This window comes from Orycteropus afer, unplaced genomic scaffold, assembly GCF_000298275.1.
Source record: "Orycteropus afer afer isolate SDZICR_OR568_19922 unplaced genomic scaffold, OryAfe1.0 scaffold00299, whole genome shotgun sequence".
NCBI lineage: Eukaryota > Metazoa > Chordata > Mammalia > Tubulidentata > Orycteropodidae > Orycteropus > Orycteropus afer.
In genome coordinates, this window is record NW_006921886.1 from 151,358 (window position 1) to 172,110 (window position 20,753).

The following is a 20,753-nucleotide window of genomic DNA, read 5'->3' on the forward strand; positions in this document are numbered from 1 at the left end:
CGGGGCTCTACTCCTCTGCCCCTGCGTGGGATATGAGTCGAGCCCCAGCGCGCTGGAACTCCGAATAAACTCCTCCTGCTTTTGCATCAAGAGACGTCTTTCGTGAGTGATTTCGGGTGGCGTTATCCCTGACTTGGGTTGGGGGAGCCCTGCCGTGGGGGGAACCCAACAGCTGTTGTGTTTGAAGGGTTGACCTTTCAGTTAGTAGCTGAGAATTTAACCACTAAGCCATCAGGGCTCCTTAAATTTTATATATTTCAGATGAAATAGATTTAAATAAATAAAATTAAGTGTTAGAATTATTCGTCAAGAATGATAGCTGTGTAAGATCATCTATGGCTGCTCAGAGCTAGTCAAGTTCTTACCGATTAAATAACTGCTGATTAAATAAACAACAGAAAGCTTACCTCTCTGACTTCATTAGCTGTTTTTGTGGTTCAGAATTTATCATACCATATACTGTGAAACTTGGGCCACTTAGAAAAACTTATTTTATACTGCATTTGGAAATCTTTCTTTTAAAGAGATTGTCATGGTCCCTAAAACTATTGCCCTGAGATAATCTTTAACTTTTTTAATAATAATCTTTAATTTTAAATAAAAAATATCCCCTGAAGTCTTCTTAAAACTGAACAATAGTTTAAACCGAACAACAGTTTAGCTTAACTAATGAGAACTATCTGCCTTGAGTGTTATTGTGGTAGTCATGTTTGTGTGTCAACTTGGCAGGGCCTGGTTGAGTGGCTGGGCAGCTGGTGGTAGTTATTCCCCACGATGAGACTGGCAATCAACTCCCACCTGGCAATCAACTCCATGGTAGGATCTACCACAAGCAGCTGAGTAGCTGCCTTTGGGATGTGGTCTGCTTCCTCTATATAAAGAGAAGCCTTGGGAATGGTCTCTAGCTTATGGCACCTTGAATCCTGCATGTAGCCATGCCATTGTTCAGCAGCCTGCCATGCTCTGCTGACTTTGGGACTTACAATGGACTTGCATTAATGGCCTGCTGTGTGATTTGGTAATATCAGGACTGTGCCTTTTCACTTGTCAACCTTGGGCTTGGCAGCCTCAGCAGCCAGCAGCTGTCTGAGTGAAGAAATGCCTCTGGCTTCAGTGGGCCGGGAGCTGGAGGCAGAGCTGAAGCCCAAGGTTGAGGGGCTTTCACCCAGCCCCTAAAGCCTGGCACTTTGAACTTGGACTTCTACCCTCCTGAACTGTAAGAGAATAAACTCCTGTTTGTTAAGGCCATCCCATTTGTAGTATATTTCCTGTCAGAGCAGCACTAGGTAACCAAAACAGTTATGCCCTTTAAGAATGATCTAGATGAAATAAAATTGACAACTGCAACTCAAAATATTAGATAGGGCCTTAAGGGTACAGTGAATTTATGTTAATGGGAAAGGACAACTCAAAAATGGGGGATGAGAATGGTTACACAACTCAAAGAATGAAACTAATGTGGCTAAGTTGTACATGTAGAAACTGTTGAATTGGTGTAATTTGGGGATATATATTCTCAATAAGTACAAAATAAGTATACACACACATACACACACACATATGAGATTGTCATGGAATTGGGTTTGCTTAACTAATTTAATTATAACATTAACACTTTAGATTTTTGCTTTGTCCACATATATAGTAATGGATATTAGACATGTATTAACTTTTTGTGATAAAATCAAATCAATATTTATGTTAAGAAAAATTTAGTCCTTTGATGCATTCCCTTTATTGCTAAGTATCTTTTAAGGTGAAACAGTTTTAATTTTTAAATTACAAAAATTGTCTGTTTCTTACTAGCCCATCACCTCTCTCCAAAACTAATACTTTGCCTTGTACTTTGACAGGTGTGTGTGTATACAAAACAAAAATAGGGTCATAGTTGATACAATGGCTTGAAACTTGCTTTTTTCCCTCAACACTATATAATGGAAAGACTTGCTTTCTTTTCTGATATTTATTTGGTATTAAACATATGGCTACTTGCTGAGCAAATAAGTATCCCTTTGAGACATAACTTTTTAAGATAATTTACCCCTCTGAAATTTCCAGTTCACCTTAGGATGGAAGATCACTCCTGACTACAATGCCACGTGACAACTCATGGCTACCCCTTCTGTGTCAGAGTAGAGCTGTGCTCCATGGAGTTTTCCATGGCTGATTTTTTCAAAGTAGATCACCAGGACTTCTGGGGCTGCACTCAAACCTCTAGCCTTTCAGTTAGCAGCCTGACAGGCTAATCTTTTCCACCCCCCAGGAACCCCAGTAGTATAGTACTCACCTTGATATTCCACAGGCAGCCAAACTATAGTTTTATTCTTTCCAGTTTCCTAATATGTAAATTGAGGTCCTGGATTTAAATGATTTCCCGGATCCAAAGGAACAATGGCTCTCCTTGCTGTCTCTGTCTTACCTGGACATTTTTCACAGCCCTTCCAGGAGCCACACCTCCCAAATAAATAGGACCCTTTATTTTCCAGGCAGCTTCAGTAGGAGGCAGACTTTCTTCTAGAACTCGAAGACCATCAATTATCAGTCGGCCACTGCTCTTTTCCTGAATAAATATCACCTGGATGGAGAGAAGGAAAATAGCGTATCTCAAGTAAATCCAAAGATTGAGAGAAATGCTGTGTTGCATTTCCTTCCAACTTTGCTATTCTAATATGGCGAGAAACCCACAGAAAGTTCTTTAAAAAGGTGCTCCCTTCCTGAACATTGGGAGCTCTGGTAGCATGGTGCCTAAGGCACTTGACTTGTTAACCAGAAGGCTAGCAGTTCAAACCCACCAGCCACTCATCGGAAGGAAGGCTGGGCAATATACTTCCGTAGTGATACCATCTCAGAAATCCAAGGAGGGGTCCCTATGAGTCGGGTCTGACTCAAGGGCACGTAACAACAACAACTTTCTGAACATCAGGCGTCTGTCTCTTCTTCCTTAGCATAGTGGCTCTTCCAGTTTTCAGAATGGGAAAACCCTTTCCTCATTAATTCTGCTTTTGTTCTACAACATACGCCTTTATTGTGCAATGTTTCCAGGGCTCCTTGCTTTATATACACAGGTGCTTTTTCCTGCTCACCTTCTATTTACCACTTCATTATTATGTATGATCCTCAGAAGGAAGGTTGGGCAATCTACTTCCGTAGGGATACCACCTTGGAAACCCAAGGAGGGGTTGCTATCAGTCAGGTCCGACTCGACGGCAAATAACAACAACAACAATATTATGAAAATGTATAGAGGGAACTGATCCATATAGTTTCTGAGTTCTAAATGGAGTGATTTAATGCTTTGGGCTTAATTTCTGTATGCAGCTTAAATTTATCAGAGTTCTCTATGAATCTCTTTTCAGCTCACATGTCCTCTTCCTTTCTTGAACTTATTGTAATTAATTGTAGTGTATTTATGCTTTTACTGTTGCCATTGCACACAAGCTGATTTGCTTCAGTATTTAGCTATACATCTTATGGTTCCTGCCTTCCTGTTTGGATTTACTCTTCACTTTGTATCTCCCCTGGCAGAGCCTACCTCTTGGCGTTATAAAAGATATTCAGGAATAGTTATTGAACATTAACAACCTATATAAGTAGTGAGGGAAAAAAAAAGTCAAATGACAAATCATTAGAAACCAAATGTCATTTTATGGTGGCCACTGATCCTTTGGTGAAGATAATTAGACCTAGTCTGTGTCTATTTTTAAATAATATGCTTGAAGATTGTTATAAGGCAATAAAAAAAAAGTTTTGAAATTGAACTGTGAGTACAGCAGCCAAATTTTACTACAGATGTTTCTCGAGAGACAGTAGTAGGGCATTAGTGTCAAGTCTATTTCATTGGTAATACTATTCTCTGCCTTCAACTTACATCATGCCACAGTCCATCATTGTATTTCTCCTGGCTTCTAATCTTCAGTTTCTTGTGGCCAACATTAAACATGAAAACCAAACGACCATGGGCCAAGAAAAGAGTCATGAAGTCATTCTCTTCTTGATCTGAGACATAGAAAATCATCCCGTGGGAGGAACGAGTTTTCAGACGAATGGAAAACTGAGATCTGGAAAATGAAAAGAAAAAGCTTACCATCTGTAAAATGAGATGGAGGATGAGCTCTAACTTCTATTCTAAAGCAAGACAGCATACAGGAGAAATAAGTAGCCATTCATTTAATCTCAAGCAGCATTTACTTCTAATCTCTTAGAGAGTTGGAATCGACTCAGTAGTGGTGGGTTTGGTTTCTGCTTATTATTAATGAATATTGGATAAACATAGCTAGTAAAAAAATGTAAATCCTTTTCCTCTGCTTCCTCATATAACAGGAGTATGTTCCAAATCTGAAGAAGTACTGTTTTAGTTAAGGATTATATCATGTTTGGCTTTGAAAATATGGGTACATTGTTGTTGTTGTTATGTGCCATTGAGTCGGACCCGACTCCTAGCGACCGCTCCTTGGGTTTCCGAGGCAGTATCACTATGGAAATATATTGCCCCATCTTCCTTCCGAGGAGTGGCTGGTGGGTTTGAACCGCCAGCCTTCTGGTTAGCAGTCAAGTGCCTTTAGCCACTATGCTACCAGAGGTCCCATATGGGTACATTAGTTTACTAAAAATCTATTTGTTAAGGAAGCTTATACATATGGACAACAAAACAAAATGAACAAACAAACAAAAAACTCAAACCCTCTGCCATGTAGTCGATCTCAACTGACAGTAACCCCCATTGGGTTTCCAAGGATGTAAATCTTTATGGAGATAGATTGCCTCATCTTCCTTCCATGGAGCAGCTGATGAGTTTGAACCGCTGACTTTCTGGTTAGCAGCCAAATGCCTTAACCACTAGGCCACTGTTGTTGTTGTTATGTGCCATCAAGTTGGACCCGACTCATAGCGACCCCTCTTTGGGTTTCCGAGGCAGTATCACTACAGAAATAGATTGCCCCATCTTCCTTCCAAGGAGTGGCTGGTGGGTTTGAACCATCAGCCTTCTGATAAGCAGTCAAGTGCCTTAGGCACTACGCCACCAGAGCTCCCATCAATCTACAGAGGCAGATGCTTCATCTTTCTCCCATGGAATAGCTGGTGGGCTCAAACCGCTGACCTTTTTAGTTAGCGGCCAGTGCCTTAGCCATGGAAACCACCAGAGCCCCTTGAGGTTTGGCTTGTTGTTGTTGTTGTTATGTGCCTTCGAGTCGGACCTGACTTATAGTGACCCCTCCTTGGGTTGCCCAGGCAGTATCACTACGGATGTAAATTGCCCAACCTTCCTTCCGAGGAGTGGCTGGTGGGTTTGAACCACCGGCTTTCTGGTTAGCTGTCAAGTGCCTTAGGCACTATGCTACCAAAACTAGAGCTCCTTTATGGACAAAACACTAGTGGGTAATTAACATGTATATAGAAAAATATGTAAAAACAATATGATTTGTGTACTATCAAAAATACAAATTCAGATATTTCTCAGTAAAAATTAATCAATGGGTATCACATGTTAAAAAACAGCCACTTGCATGAGTAGAAATTAAAAAAAAAAAACTTTCTAGAAATTTAGCTCTAGGCCACAGATAGAAACATTTGTTATGTTAACCTCTAGTTTAATTAACTCTAAATTTTTCCTGATTTTAGCCTACTGCTTTCAGTAGAGGGTGCTGCAAAAAAGAGGAAGGCCCTCAAGGAGATGGATTGGTGCAGTGGCTACAATGAGGGGCTCAAGCATACCAACGCTTGTGAGGATGGCGCAGGACCAGGAAATATTTTGTTCTGTGGTACACAGGGTTGCTATGAGTTGAAGACTACTCTTTGGCACCTAACAACAACAACAACAACAAATTCTTCCTGGAGAATATAAAATACCGATTCTGCTTTTTTGGCAAGTAGTGAATTAGAAGCCCCTAGAGGTTGCTTCAGAGCTCTGGTGGCATGGTGCCTAAGGCATTTGACTGCTAACCAGAAGGCTGGTGATTCAAACCCACCAGCCACTCCTCAGAAGGAAGACTGGGCAATCTACTTCCATAGTAATACCACCTCGGAAACCCAAGGAGGGGTCACTATGAGTCAGATCTGACTCAATGGCAGCAATTATTTATTTATTTATTTTTTGTGAGAGGTTGTTTATTGAATGCTCTCCTATATGAATATTTGAAAGACCTGTTTAAGTTCTATATAAAAATACTTGGGTGCTATTACTAGGGAAAGAAATTCTCAGTAATACTAAACAACCTGGAGGTCTGTGAAACACTGGGAAGAGGTGGTGTGGGGCGGGGCATAGACATAATGCAAAGTATATTTTTATTTTCCGTGTCTTTCTTTACCCACATTCTAATAGTTTGGATGCATGCCCACTTACAATTTGAAAGCAATTTCTATGGGGAGAAAAGGTGATATGAAGGTTAGAGGATAAATTATATGAAATTTGCCCCATCTTCCTATCTTTAATTATTTTTTCTTTTTGATATTACACAGCAAACTCCTGGGATGATGCTATCTTATGCACCTGACATTTGAGGAGAAAGTCACAGAGAAAATAATTTATTTGAAAAGCATGAATCATGTACTATTTAGTATTTATTTTGATGATAAAAGAACAGGATTAAGGTGGTACAGGAAGATAAGATCATAAGAAAAAGAAGGCATATAGCAAACAGGGATGGAATCCAGCCATGCATTAAGATTCTAGAAAGATAATGGGTTACTTTACTTTTCACCAAAGTCCTCTTTTAAGTGTTCAAACTCTTGGCGACTGTTGGCCGTCCCTCCATACTGGTAGGCATGCTCTATTGCTCTAGGGCTGTTGGAAATGTGGCAATGAGAGTCTCGGGGAGCATTCCGCTCTTGGAATTTCAGGCCAACAGGATCCCATGAAGGTGCATCCTTGCTTTTCTCTACCTATAAAAATAAGAAATAGTAAGTCATATGAAGGGATAAGGGGACATATTAAAAGCAAAAATTAATTTGCATTACCATTACCATTAATTGCATTACTATTAATGCCTATACGAAAAGTTAATGAAAGTGTCTATTATTTGTGTCTTTTCCATTCATGAAACATTAGGTCCCTCTCTCTCTTCCCTCTACCACCACTGACAGATGACTGCAGCAGCTGTAGCAGTAACAAAAACATAGCACATTAACCAACCCAAAATTCTTATCTGTAATAGTAAAGCAGAGCTAAACTGAAGCTATAGCAATAGACACTCCATTATTTAAATTTAGTGCACATCTTAAAGAATAGTGAAGTATGGAAAAGTTGGTGATAAAGTAACCCTAAATGCTCTGGTAGCATAGTGCCTAAAGCACTTGACTGCTAACCAGAAGCTGATAGTTCAAACCCACCAGCCACTCCTTGGAAGGAAGGTTGGGCAATCTACTTCTGTAGTGATGCCGCCTCAGATACCCAAGGAGGGGTCACTGTGAGCTGGGGCTGACTCAATGGCACATAACAACAACAACGACAAGTAAATCAATTAATACAAGCTTCAAATCACAGGCAACAGTACCACTTTAAACTGCTGACTTTTATTTACATTTGCTATGTAAGAAGTTAATATAATTAGCAACATCTTCAAGATATTTAAAAATATTTTCAGTGATAGGCTGTATACTACTTTTATGTGATAGGTTGTAGAACAATTTTTAAAAATTATCTTGCGCTCTTAAAATTGCACTGCTGATTTGAAAATTTAGAAGAACTGATTTAGGATAGAAATCTATCCAAACAATTTATTCAGCAATATGATCAAAGATTTATATAAAAGGATCTTCACCCATAAAAGGGGAAAAATGGAAACAACTGAGTCTATTAATGGTTAGATAAATTATAATAATCACATAAAATAGAATATCAGGAGGTTATTGTTAAAATAATTATAAGTGCAAACTGGATTCAGCCTTTGTAAAAATTTAGAGCAGAGGACACATGAGTTCTCTTGGCAGGTAAGTAAGAAGCAATTGATAGAAGTATATTGGCAAACATGGACATTCTAGTTACCATAAAGTATAAGTGAAATCTATAGTGACTTATTATCTTATTATTACAAACTTGAGTTTCTAAGGCTATTTACTAGAAAGGCTAAGAGATTTCCTCCCACACTGAAAGGTTGGTGTTAATAGTTCCAAGGGCTGTTTATTAGAACCTTGAGATTATGAATGTTTATAGGAAACTATATTTGATAGACAGTTTCCTATAGAAAATGATGTTCATATAAAGTGGTAAACAGTATTTGCTGTAGAAAGCTGACCTTTCTTATCAGCTTAGAATGTTAATCTGCTACTTTTGACCCAGTGACCTGTGCTCACATGCTAATTTTTTTTTTTTTTAAAGTTTAAGAAAAAACTTTTTGGCATCAATTTATGAAGGTGATAGTAAGACCCCTCAGTGTCTCATAGTAACCTATGAGAACTGAAACTAGCAAACTCCTTAATAAAAATCAATGAAATGATCTTTCTGCCTGAGGTATTTTAAAGAAAGTCTCTCATGTAAAATTCAGGAAAGGAATACTGAAACTATTATGTTTTGATTTTAGGTGAACAAAATTATTTTATTTAAAGAGATAATCTATGAACAAAGGAGATGTTTCATGGTGATCCTAAGGAGTGGTCCACACAAGCTCAAATATATGGGGAAGTGTACAAGGTATAAGGAGTCTTGGTGGTACAGTAGTTAAACTCTCGATTGCTAAGTGAAGGGTTTGAACCCCCCAGCTGCTCTCTAGGAGAAAGATGTCCAATTTGCTTCCATAAAGATTACAGCTTTGGAAACCCTATGGGGTAGTTCTACTCTATCGTATAGGGTTGCTATGCATAGTGCCTAAGTTACTTGACTGCTAACCAGAAGGCTGGCGGTTCAAATCCACCAGCCACTCCTCGGAAGGAAGATGGAGCAATCTACTTTCGTAGTGATACTGCCTCAGAAACCCAAGGAGGGGTCGCTATGAGTCGGGTCCGATTTGATGGCACATAACAACAATAACGACGTCAGAATCAACTTGACTGCAATGGATTTTTGGTTCCAGGTACAATAGTCAGTGAAAGAACATCAGAAGTCAGAAGCTGGTGGACATGTTTCCCTCTTGCTGATGAACCAGAAGCCAGCCCTGAAAGACAATCAGTTCTTCCCTAAAAGATGCTCTAACTCACTAGCCATGTTGTTGTTGTTAGGTGCCGTCAAGTCAGCTCTGACTCATAATGACCCCATGTACGACAGAACAAAACATTGCCCTGTCCTGTGCCAGTCTCACAATAATTGCCATACCTGAGCCCATTGTTGTAGCCAATCTATCTCCTTGAGGGTCTTCCCCTTTTTTGCTGACCATCCACTTTACCAAGCATGATATCCTTCTCCAGGGAATGGTCCCTTTTGACAACATGACCAAAGTAGTGAGATAGTCTGGCCATTCTCACTTCCAAGGACCACTCTGGCTGTACTTCTTCCAGAACAGATTTGTTAGTTCGTCTGGCAGTCCATGGTACTTTCAGCATTCTTCACCAACATCACAACTGAAAAGCATCAACTCTTCTTCAGTCTTTCTTATTCATTGTCCAGCTTTCACATGAATATGAGGTGATTGAAAACACCATGGCTTGGGTTAGGTGCACTTTAGTCTTCAAAGAGACATCTTTGTTCTTTAGGACTTTGAGGAGGTCATTTGCAGCAGATTTGCCCAGTGCAATATGTCATCTTATTTCTTGATTGCTGCTTACATTGGTGTTGATTGTGGAACCAAGAAATATGAAATCTTTGACAATTTCAATCTCTTATTTATAGTGATACTGTTTACTGGTCCAGTTGTGAGGATTTTAATTTTCTTTATGTTGAGGTGTAATCCATATTGCAGACTGTAGTGTTTGATCTTCATCAGTAAGTGCTTCAAGTCCTCTTCACTTTTAGCAAGCAAGGTTGTGTCATCTGCATACTGCAGGTTGTTAATGAGTCTTCCTCCAATCCTGATGGCTTGTTCTTCTTCATATAGTCCAGCTTCTTGTATTATTTGCTCAGCATACAGACTGAATAAGTATGGTGAAAGGATACAACTGTGACACACTCTCTTCCTCATTTTAAACCATGCAGTATCTCCTTGTTCTGTTCAAACGACAGCCTCCTGGTCTATGTACAAGTTCCTCATGAGCACAATTAACTGTTCTGGAATTCCCATTCTTCTCAATGTTATCCATAATTTGTTATGATCCACACAATCAAATGTTTTTGCATAGTCAATAAAATACAAGTAAATATATTCCTGGTATTCTTTGCTTTCAGCCAAGATCCATCTGAGATTAGCAATGATATCCCTCATTTCACATTCTCTTCTAAATCCAGCTTTTATTTCTGGAAGTTTCCTGTCAATATACTGCTACAAACATTTCTGAATTATCTTCAGCAAGATAATTTACTTGTGTGTGATATTAATGATCTTGTTCTATAACTTCCACATTCTGTGGGATCACCTTTCTTTGGAATGGGTACCTATATGGATCTCTTCCAGTCAGTTGGTCAGGGTAGCTGTCTTCTAAATTTCTTGGCATAGATAACTAAGTGCCGCCAGTCTTGCATCTGCTTGTTGAAACATCTCAATGGGTATTCCATCAATTCCTAGAGCCTTGTTTTTTGTCAATTCTTTTAGTGCAGCTTCAACTTCTTGCTTCAATACCATTGGTTCTTGATCATATGCCACCTCCTGAAATGGATGAATGTCGAACAATTCCTTTTGGTATAGTGACTCTGTGTGTTCCTTCCATCTTGTTTTGATGTTTCCAGCATCATTCAATATTTTGCCCATAGAATCTTTCAATACTGCAACTCAAGGCTTGAATTTTTTCTTCAGTTCTTTCAGTTTGAGGAATGTTGAATATGTTCTTCCCTTTTGGCTTTCTAAGTCCAGGTCTTTGCACATTTCATTAGAGTAATAGACTGTTTTCTCAAACTGCTCTTTGAATTCTTTTGTTCAGCTCTTTTATCCTGTCATTTCTTCCATTTGCTTCAGCTACTCTCTGTTCAAGAGCAAGTTTCAGAGTCTAACATCCATTTTGTTCTTTTCTTCCTTTCCTGTCCTTTTCATGGCCTTTTGCTTTCTTCATGGATGATGTTCTTGATGTCATCACACAATTCCTCTGGTTTTCGGTCATTGGTTTTCAATGCATCAAATCTATTCTTCAGATTAAATTCAGGAGGGATATATTCAAGGTCATATTTTGGCTCTTGTGGGCTTGTTTTAATTGCCTTTAGCTTCAAGTTGAACTTGCATATGAGCAGTTGATGGTCTGTTTCACAATCAGCTCCTGGCCTTGTTTTGGCTGATGATATCGAGCTTTTCCATCACCTCTTTTCACAGCTATAGTTGATTTGATTCATGTACATTCCATCTAACAAAGTCCACATGTACAGCCACCATTTCTGTTGTTGAAAAAGGTATTTGCAATGAATAATCCTTTTTGCAAAATTCTATCATGCAATCTCAAGTGCCATTTCTATCCCCAAGGCCATATTTTCCAACTACTGGTGATTTTTCTTTTTTTCCAACTTTCACATTCCAATCACCAATGATAATCAACACATCTTGATTGCATGTTTGGTCAATTTCAGACTGCAGAAATTGGTGAAAATCTTCAACTTCCTTGTCTTTGGCTTTGGTGATTGGTGCATAAATTTGAATAGTAGTAATATTGACTGGTCTTCCTTGTAGGCATATGGATATTATCCTACCACTGACAGCATTGTACTTCAGGACAGATCTTGAAACATTCTTTGTGACGATGCATGCCATGCCATTCCTCTTCAGTTGGTCATTCCTGGCATAGTAGATCATATGGTTGCCTGATTCAAAATGGGCAAAACCACCATGGGAAATGCAAATTAAACCACAAGGAGATGCTGTATTTGCACATTAGGTTAGCAAGATTCTAAATACTTGATTCTGTCAAATGCTGGCAATTGTGTAGGGCAATTGCTTCTTTTAACTGCTGTTTGTGGGGGTGTAAGTTATAATTGCCTCAATAATTAAAATATACATTCACTTCTGCGAGTGAGTTGTTTCTCTCAGCATAATGTCCTCCAAATTCATCCATGTTGTGAGATGATTCGTGTATTCTTCATTATTCTTTAATGTTGCGTAGTATTCCATTGTGTGAATGTACCATAGTTTGGTTATCCATTCATCTGTTGATAGGCATTTAAGGTTGTTTCTATCTCTTTGCTATAGTGAATTGTGCTGCAATGAACATAGATGTGGATGTGTCTATTTGTGTTCTGTCTCTCCCTCTTTAGGATATATTCCTAGTAATGGAATTGCTGGATCAAATGGTATTTCTATTTTCAGTTTTTTAAGGAAACACCATACTGTTTTCCATAGTGGCTGTACCATTTTATCAGTCCCACCAGCAGTGTATGAGAGTTCTAATCTCTCCACACCCCCAGGAGCATTTGTGTTTTCTGTCTTGCTGAAGTTTGCTATTATTGCTGGGGTGACATGGTATCTGATTGTTTTGATTTTCGTCTCTCTAATGGTTAATGATTGTGGGCATTTCTTGATGTTTTTACTGGTAATCTGTATATCTTCTTTAGTGATGTGTGTGTTCATGTCTTTTGCCAGTTTTTGAATTGGATTGTCTTTTTGGTGTTGAAGTGTTCTATAAATTTTAGAGATAAGTCCCTTTTCAGATATGCTGTAGCAAAATATTTTTTTCCTCAATCTGTAGGTTCTCTTTTTCCTCTTTTGGAGAAATCTTTTGATGCACATGAGAATTAATTTTTAAAAGGTCCCAGGCATCAAGTTTCTCTCCACTCCTTGTGCATTTTATGTTATGCTTGATAGTCTATTTATGCCGTAAATTAAAGCCCCTAGATCTGCACCTATTTTATCTTTGAATGACATTATGATTTTGGGTTTTACATTTAAGTCTTTGATCCCATTTGAGTTTCTTTTTGTGTATGGCATGAGGTATGTGTCTTGTTTAATTTTTCTGCAAGTGGATATCCAGTTTTGCCAGCAGCATTTGTTAAAGAGGCTATCTCTCCCCCATTTAATGGGTTTTGACCTTTTGTCAAAAATCAGCTGTTCATAGATAAATGGGTCTATTTCAAGTTTTTTGATTCTGTTCCATTGGTCTATCATTGTACCAATACCACACTGTTTTGAATATTGTGGCTGTATAGCAGGCTTTGAAATTGGGAAGTATGAGACGTCCTACTTTGTTTTCCTTCTTCAGCAGTGCTTTGCTTATTCAAGATCTCTTTCCTTTCCATATGAAGTTAGTGATTGGTTTTTCCATATCCTTAAAGAATGTTGATGGAATATGGATTGGGATTGCATTGAATACATAGATTACTTTGGGTAGTATTGACATTTTCACAATATTCAGTATTCCTATCCATGAACATGGCATGTTCTTCCATTTATGTAGATCTCTTATAGTTTCTTGTAGTAGTGTTTTATAGTTTTCTTCATAAAGGTCTTTTGTGTCCCTGATAAGATTCATTCCTAATCACTTTACCTTTTTGGTAGTTATTGTAAATGGTACTGTTTTCCTGATTTCCCTTTCAGAGGTCTTTTTGTTGAATCCAACTGATTTTTGTATGTTGACCTTGTATTCTGCCATCCTGCTGAACCTGTCTATTAGTTCTAGTAATTTTTTTTTTTTTTTGGCTGAGTCTTTTTGGTTTTCTATGCATAGGATCATGTCATCTGTGAAGAGAGATTGCTTTACTTCTTCTTTGACAATTTGGATGTCTTTTAATCTCTTTCTTGCCTTATTGCCCTGGCTAGCACTTCCAATACAATGTTAAATAGAAGTGGTGATAGAGGGCTTCTCTGTCTGGTTCCCATTTGCTAGGGGAATGCTTTGAATCTTTCTTCATTGACAATAATGTTGGTTGTTGACTAGGCTATGGGTAAATGCATAGATAGGTGATAAGATCAGGTGGGGGCAGGTGAAGAGGCATATACCCAAGACCAAGGATAGATTTGGCTGAAGATAGTCTTACATATGTACTTGCACTACAAAATTATCCACACACATTATAGAAATAACAGAGGACAAGATTGGAGCCGCTTTTCAGAGACAACCAAACACCTTGAGGAAGAGAATCACCAGGCTTGGGACCACATTCTTTGGGGGACATCATGCTCAATTGGCACAACATAGTATGTAAAAATCTTGTTCTACGTCCCACTTTGGTGAGTAGCAACTAGGGTCTTAAAAGCTTTTGAGTGGCCATCTGTGATGTAACTAGTGGTCACCTCTCCTCTAGAGCATAGGAGAGTGAAGAAAATCAAAGTAATTTGGAAGCAATTAGTCCAAAGTTATGATGAACTATGAGGAGGACCTCAGCCTTCACTACCCTGACAGCAGAAAAACTAGATGGTGTCCAGCTACCAATGCCAACCACTCAGAAAGGGATAAAAATTGAAGATCCTGGGTAGGGTGGGAGGCAAAATGTAGAATAAATTCCAAAACACAAAAATGACCAGACTAATTAATTGGCTAGAGACTGGTGGAACCTTGGAGACTATGGCCTGGGTTATCCCTTGGACCTGGAATGGACTCATTTCCATTGATTGGCTCTCAACCCCACAGAAGAAAGACCTACAATCAGAAAACCTACCCTAAGGAGATGTGCCCTTTAGATCAATCAGCCATGAGATATCAGAGGAGCAGAATTCACATAGAGGGAAAGCTTGACAGACAGGAATGGACAGATAAGAAGGGCACAGAGAAGGGGTAGTCATAGGGAAGAGAGAGAAAGAGAGGTTTTTATGGTTGAAGATTATAACTGGGGCTATGACATCAAATGTGCATGAACTATTGAGAGTAAAATGTATCTGCTTTGTAAATTTGCACCCAAATCACAATGAAAAAAAAAAAGAAAGAAAGAAAAAAGAAAAATGTAGGACTTCAGTAACCCATTGGAATTTGCATATTTACTACTTTCTTGTTTTTTTAATTGCTACTGTTTCTGTAGTTATTGTTGCTGTCGTTATTTGCCATCAAGTCAAACCCAACTCATAGTGACACCTCCTTGGGTTTCCAAGGCAGTATCACTATGGAAGTAGATTTCCCCATCTTCCTTCCGAGGAGTGGCTGGTGGTCGAAGAGCTCAAATAAAGACCAGACAATGCATGGCATGTTATAGGAAGAGCCAGGAGGCCAGTGTGCAGAGCAGAGTGAATGAGGTGAAGGAGTGGGAGTTGATGAGGTCAGAGAGGCAAAGCCTGGATCATATAGGGCCTCTTGTGATGCTGTGTGGAGTCCCTAGGTGGTGCAGATAGTTATGTGCTCAGCTGTTAAGGAAAAGGTTGGAAGTTTGCGTCCACCCACCAGCTCCTTGGAAGTAAGTCTTGGTGATCTACTTCCCAAAAAGCAGACATTGAAAACCGTGTGAAACAGAGATCTACTCTGACACACATGAGGTTGCCATGACTTGAAGTCCACTCAATGACAGCTGTTTTTACTTATTTATTTTGTGTGTGATATTGTAGGGACTTAGGCTATTACTCTGCATGCAGTGGGGGTCATTTTGAGAGAGGAGTGACATAATATTTTTAAGGGTCTGACTGTTATCTTAAGAATAGATTGTTGAGGAGCAAAGTAGAAGCAGGGAGACTTTTTGGAAGCTATGATAGTAATTCAGATGTGATATGATGGTGGCTTGCACCGGGGTGAGAGCACCTGAGTGCCTTGTTAAAATTGGGCCGTGAAGGGAGACATATACTTAAAGAATGAGAAGAGACCAAGAGTATCAGTTGCAATGAAGGCAAAGAATATGAATACTGGGAGTAAATAATGAGAGAGAAGGAGTACAGTAGTATAGGACGGAGATTTAGAACTCAAGATTTTGACGATGTACCAGCTCTAATTGATGTGCATGTGAGTGGAGAAGTAAAGGTCAAGGAATTAGAGAAAATGAAGGTAAAATTGGGAACTTTAGTCATTTCCACTAATGTGACAAAAGTCTGAGATAGTTATATAAAAATAAATTATACTAGGGACTTAACAGTATTAAATAGTATATATTATATACATAAATTGTTACACATAGTAGGATTTAACAAGGGTAGTAAAAAGTAGTTGGGAATATCAGTAAAAGCTGATTCAAATAATTTCTTTGGGAACAAATTGATGTAACAAAACTGGTAAACTGGAGTATCTTATTCTAAAACAATCTCATCTTTCACGTGTACACAGGTGCTAACTCAAGTAAATTCTATAAAATAGCAGTATATAGAACCACATGCCTGGAAGGTGAAGGAATTTGGGGAAGTGGAACACCATTTTTTTTTTTTTTTTTTTACCTTTTTATTCTGGTTTGTTTTAGACTTTGAGGAATTTTTTCCTTTTTTGTGACGAAGAAACAATGGTGAAGACTCAATGGGACACTCATAAAGAGAAGTGTGGACCTTTTCAGAATATCGCTGGAAATCTTCGACCTCCACATCTCTATCCAATCTATGTTGGTAACAGAGGAAGAAAGGCTTTAAAAATATGGCTTAAAATCGCATGATTAAGACACTGGAAGTCAAAGAACTTATACAATTTTGTGTATGTGTGTGTGATAGGTCTTTATCCATCAATCACATTCTTAACTAGAACATTTTAAATTATGATTCAATCAATTAATTAACCAATCAATCAATAATTAATCAATGACCATGTGCCTGGGTACCAGAATGTTCTGACTGTTGCATATCTTTTCCTTCATTACATCCCTTGGGTATGTACCATCTGTGTCACCTGATCTGCATTACATGTTTTTCCTTGTACTCAGGGAACTCCCATTGCCTTTGTTGAGGACCTAGATTAATGGTTTGTTTAAAGCCATGCTTTAACTTAAGAAAACATTTAAAAACCTGCAATAAGGATTTGAGGGTGTTACTTTGTACTATATCATTAATAATAAGTACAAAAATAATAGCATCCAATATTTATAGATTGCCGTGTACCAGATAAGGAGCTCTGGTAGTGTAGTGGTTAAGACATTTGGCTGCTAACCGAAAGATCAGTGGTTCTAATTCACCAGCTGCTCCACTGAAGAAGGATGAAGGAGTCTACTTCTGTAAAGTTTTACAGCCTTGGAAACACAATGGGGGTCACTAGAGTCAGAATTGACTCCAGGGCAGTGTGTTTGGTGAGTTTGGTGTGCCAGATGCTGTGCCAGGTGCTCTAGGTGCATTATCTCAGTTAATTCTCACAACAAGCTTATGAGGCAAGTGCTATTATTATCTGCATTTTACAGTTAAGAAATTTAGGCTTATCAAAGGTCATTCAGAAATTAAAGTGCAAAAAACTTGTACATGAAACCAAGTACATACAGGGTTTCAACTATGACCCTCTAAAGCCTCCAATCAGTTTCATAGTTTTCAGTTTTAATGATGTATACATTTCCATTATTGACTTGATCTTCTTTCTCAGTCACACTGATGTATGAATAATAAAACAGGATACCTGGTGAAGTAGGCATTGCTTATACAGCCAGTGAAATTACTGTACTGAGGACTGACAGGTGAGCCACCGAAGTAAAACTTCTTTTCACTTGGTTGTGTCTGTTCCACTTTCCCTTTGGTAGTATTCTTACTCCCAAGTCTGCTCTTATCTACTATCAGTTCATATCTGCAAAGAAAAAAAAGCTTCTTTACACACCACACTTGACTGCTAATCAAAAGGCTGGTGGTTCAAATCCACCAGCCACTCCTCAGAAGGAAGGTTGGGCAATCTGCTTCCATAGTGATACTGCCTCGGAAACCCAAGGAGGGGTCGCTATGAGTAGGGTCCGACTCCATGGCACATAACAACGACAACACCACACTGCTAACATTTTACCTTATTTCAATCAAGGTTGGATGAATAGGTTTAATCATGGAAATGAAATGGAACACATGGTTAATGAACAGCCATTATATTTGTTTTGCCGTACTCTTTACGAAGTCCAGGATAAAGTGGTTGAATATTACTATTTAAAAATGACTCTCCAAACCATGGATAGAATTTAAACCCATAAAAGCAAGAAGTTCGGACAATTAGTCATCTGTATTATTTTTGTGTGTGGAGAAAAAAGACATATGTCATGGTAATTATTTAATGACATTTATGGGAGACTATTTTTAGTGTAAAGCACATTAGATGAATTTGATCCTCATTGGAAGTGGAGTCTAGAAAAAAACTTATTATTTTGGTCCTTTTACATTTGACAAATAGTTTGTCTGTACTCTCCACTAGAGACTTATTTCTGATTCCAGAAAGCTTTCTTATTAGGTGAAGAAATTTAGTATTAGGTATTTTAAAGATAAAGCCTTTAAAATGTAGCCATAAATGTAGCTTCCACAATTGTTTAATTCAGAATCTAAACTAAACCAATGTTTGCTGAGCTCTTTCTGTGTACAATACACTACACTCCATTCCATAAGCAGAATGTATAGTCACTTTCCTCAAGGAGATTATAACCCACTGTTTTACTGAAAAAAAGAAAACCTTTACATTTGTGTTAAGTAATTTTATGGTGACTTATTTGTTATGTCTTAAAAATCAACAGCAATTTCTTTTAAAAGAAAGTGTGTTTCCCCTCGACCTACCATTTTTTCAGTAAACCCAACAAAAGCAAAAGCTGCTCTGGTGGCGCAATGGTAAAGTGCTTGGCTGCTATCTGAAAGGTTCGTGGTTCGTACCCACCCAACAGCTCTGTGAGTGAAAGTCTTAGCAATCTGATCCTGTAATACAGCCTAGAAAACACTATGGGGCACTTCTACTCTGTCATATTGGTTCCTGTGAGTTGGAATCAATTCTATGGCACCCAATAAGAACAACAAGTAATAGAAATGGCCTATTATTCATAAGTTCATGTGACAGAATCATGTCGTACATACTAAAGACAAATAGTGGACAGAATACAAAGTGAGGAGCTATACCTTGTGGGTGAGATAGAGGTAATGATGAAGTGGGGCAGCCCATCATTGTACTGCTTATCTGCCGATTGAACTGTGATTCCCTTTACATCCATGATCACAGTACCATTCTTCAGAGAAATAGAGAACACGTCTGACTGAAATATAAAACAACGGTTTAAGTCAGGAGGCCAGGGATACCAACGACAGACACACTTTCAACATTTACATAATGGTATTGCTTAAAGGAACACATCTTTTACAAGAAATTTCCTGGTGAAATAATTTCTATGAATAGTAAAAGAGAACGTCCTATTGCTCGTATTGGTGTTGCTTATAAAATTAGATACACGTTTCAATGGGAAAAAAAATCTCTCAATATTTGGAGCTGAAAATTTTTGGTGATTTTGTCATGTTCAGAGTGGTGGCCCCAGTCACCGTTTTTTTCCTAAGTCAGGCATTTCTACTCTGTCATCAGTCTCATTTTTAATCTGTTTTGTAAATACAATATTTGGACTCCCTTGGGGATGTAACTGTCTGACTAGGCAAGGGTTAATTTGCTAGTTTTGTCTTTTTAAGTGTTTCACTAGTTTTATCTATAGAGTTTTTTTTTTTTTTTTTTAAAGCAGAAGTTAGCATCCCATTAAGTGAATTTGCTTATTGCTTGTCTTAAAATAAAGGTGAAATGATAATCTTACTTCTCTTATAAAGGGATCAACCTGTAAGGTTAACCCTCAGCAGCACAGAGGCTTTTTTTTTTTTTTTTTGAATGGAGTGTTATTTGACTAACCATAGGTATCAGATGCAGGTTTTGTGGCAGAAGTCCAGGTACTTTGGCTAAATTTTCACAGATGCCATTTATTTAAATTCAATTCAGTGGAAAAGTATATGAAAAATGATAGCTGCTTTCATAAGTTATACAATTCTATAAACTCAGTCTATCCGTGATGAGCTTTCAGAGATAGAACAGTTGGATTTCTGGGTCACCAAACCTCCTCCTGTCCTATTTTAATCTTTTTAAAACTTTTTATTGTCATTTGGGTTAAATTTTACTAACTGATCCTTTTTTATTCTTGAAATAATGTATTTTTATAAGCTGAGCTTGTGCTCTGTAAGAAGCTCTGGTGGCGTAGTACCTAAGATATTTGACTGCTAACCAGAAGGCTAGTGGTTCAAACCCACCAGCCACTCTGTGGATGGAAGACTGAGCAATCTACTTTCATAAAGATTTACTGCCTCGGAAACCCAAAGGGGGTTGCTATGAGTTGGAATCGACTCGATGGAAGTGGGTTTGGTTTTTTTTTTTTTTTTTGGTTTTGTGTGCTACGGAAAATTTAAAGACAGAAGAGCATGCTCTTTTTACTATTTTATAAACTAAAGCAGATGTGTCAGTTTTTAACATACACAGAGTTTCTTAAACATTTTTGTGCCATGGTCTCCACTGTCAGTTTAGTGATGCATATGGGCCTCTTCATAAACTAATGTTTATAAATGTATAAATCAAAATATGCAGAAATATAAAGGAAACCAATTAAATTAAATTACAAATATTAAAAAATCTGTGATATACTAATATGTATATTTCTTATTGAGGCTATCAATAACAAGACCTAGTAGAGCAAATCTAATAACAAGTGTCATTTAGAATAGCAATGAACAAAAATGACATTTTGATGTACCTGTGACATGTTTCCATGTGCTATGGAAAAATCTGTGATTTCTATTAATGACAAGGTCACAGATACTGCTAATATACAGTGGTTTCTTGCCTATATTCATAACAGATTGAAATGCTAAATTTTAATTATAGAAAATGAACGTGTGGGGCGGGGCAAGATGGCGGACTAGGCAGAAGGATTGCACAGACCCTCTTCAACAAAGAAAAGGGAAACC

General features: G+C 38.1%; 1 protein-coding gene across 1 annotated transcript in view; it reads right to left on the bottom strand.

Moving 5' to 3' along the window:
- Positions 1-20,753, bottom strand: part of LAMA4 (laminin subunit alpha 4) — a 199,998-nt gene that overhangs the window by 19,923 nt on the left and 159,322 nt on the right. Inside the window, exons 28-33 of the mRNA XM_007951567.2 lie at positions 18,885-19,018; positions 17,428-17,592; positions 16,278-16,431; positions 6,692-6,879; positions 3,869-4,058; positions 2,420-2,575 (exon numbers count right to left, since the gene is read on the bottom strand). Coding sequence (XP_007949758.1) covers positions 2,420-2,575; positions 3,869-4,058; positions 6,692-6,879; positions 16,278-16,431; positions 17,428-17,592; positions 18,885-19,018 — 987 coding nt within the window. The remainder of the gene's footprint in view (positions 1-2,419; positions 2,576-3,868; positions 4,059-6,691; positions 6,880-16,277; positions 16,432-17,427; positions 17,593-18,884; positions 19,019-20,753) is intronic.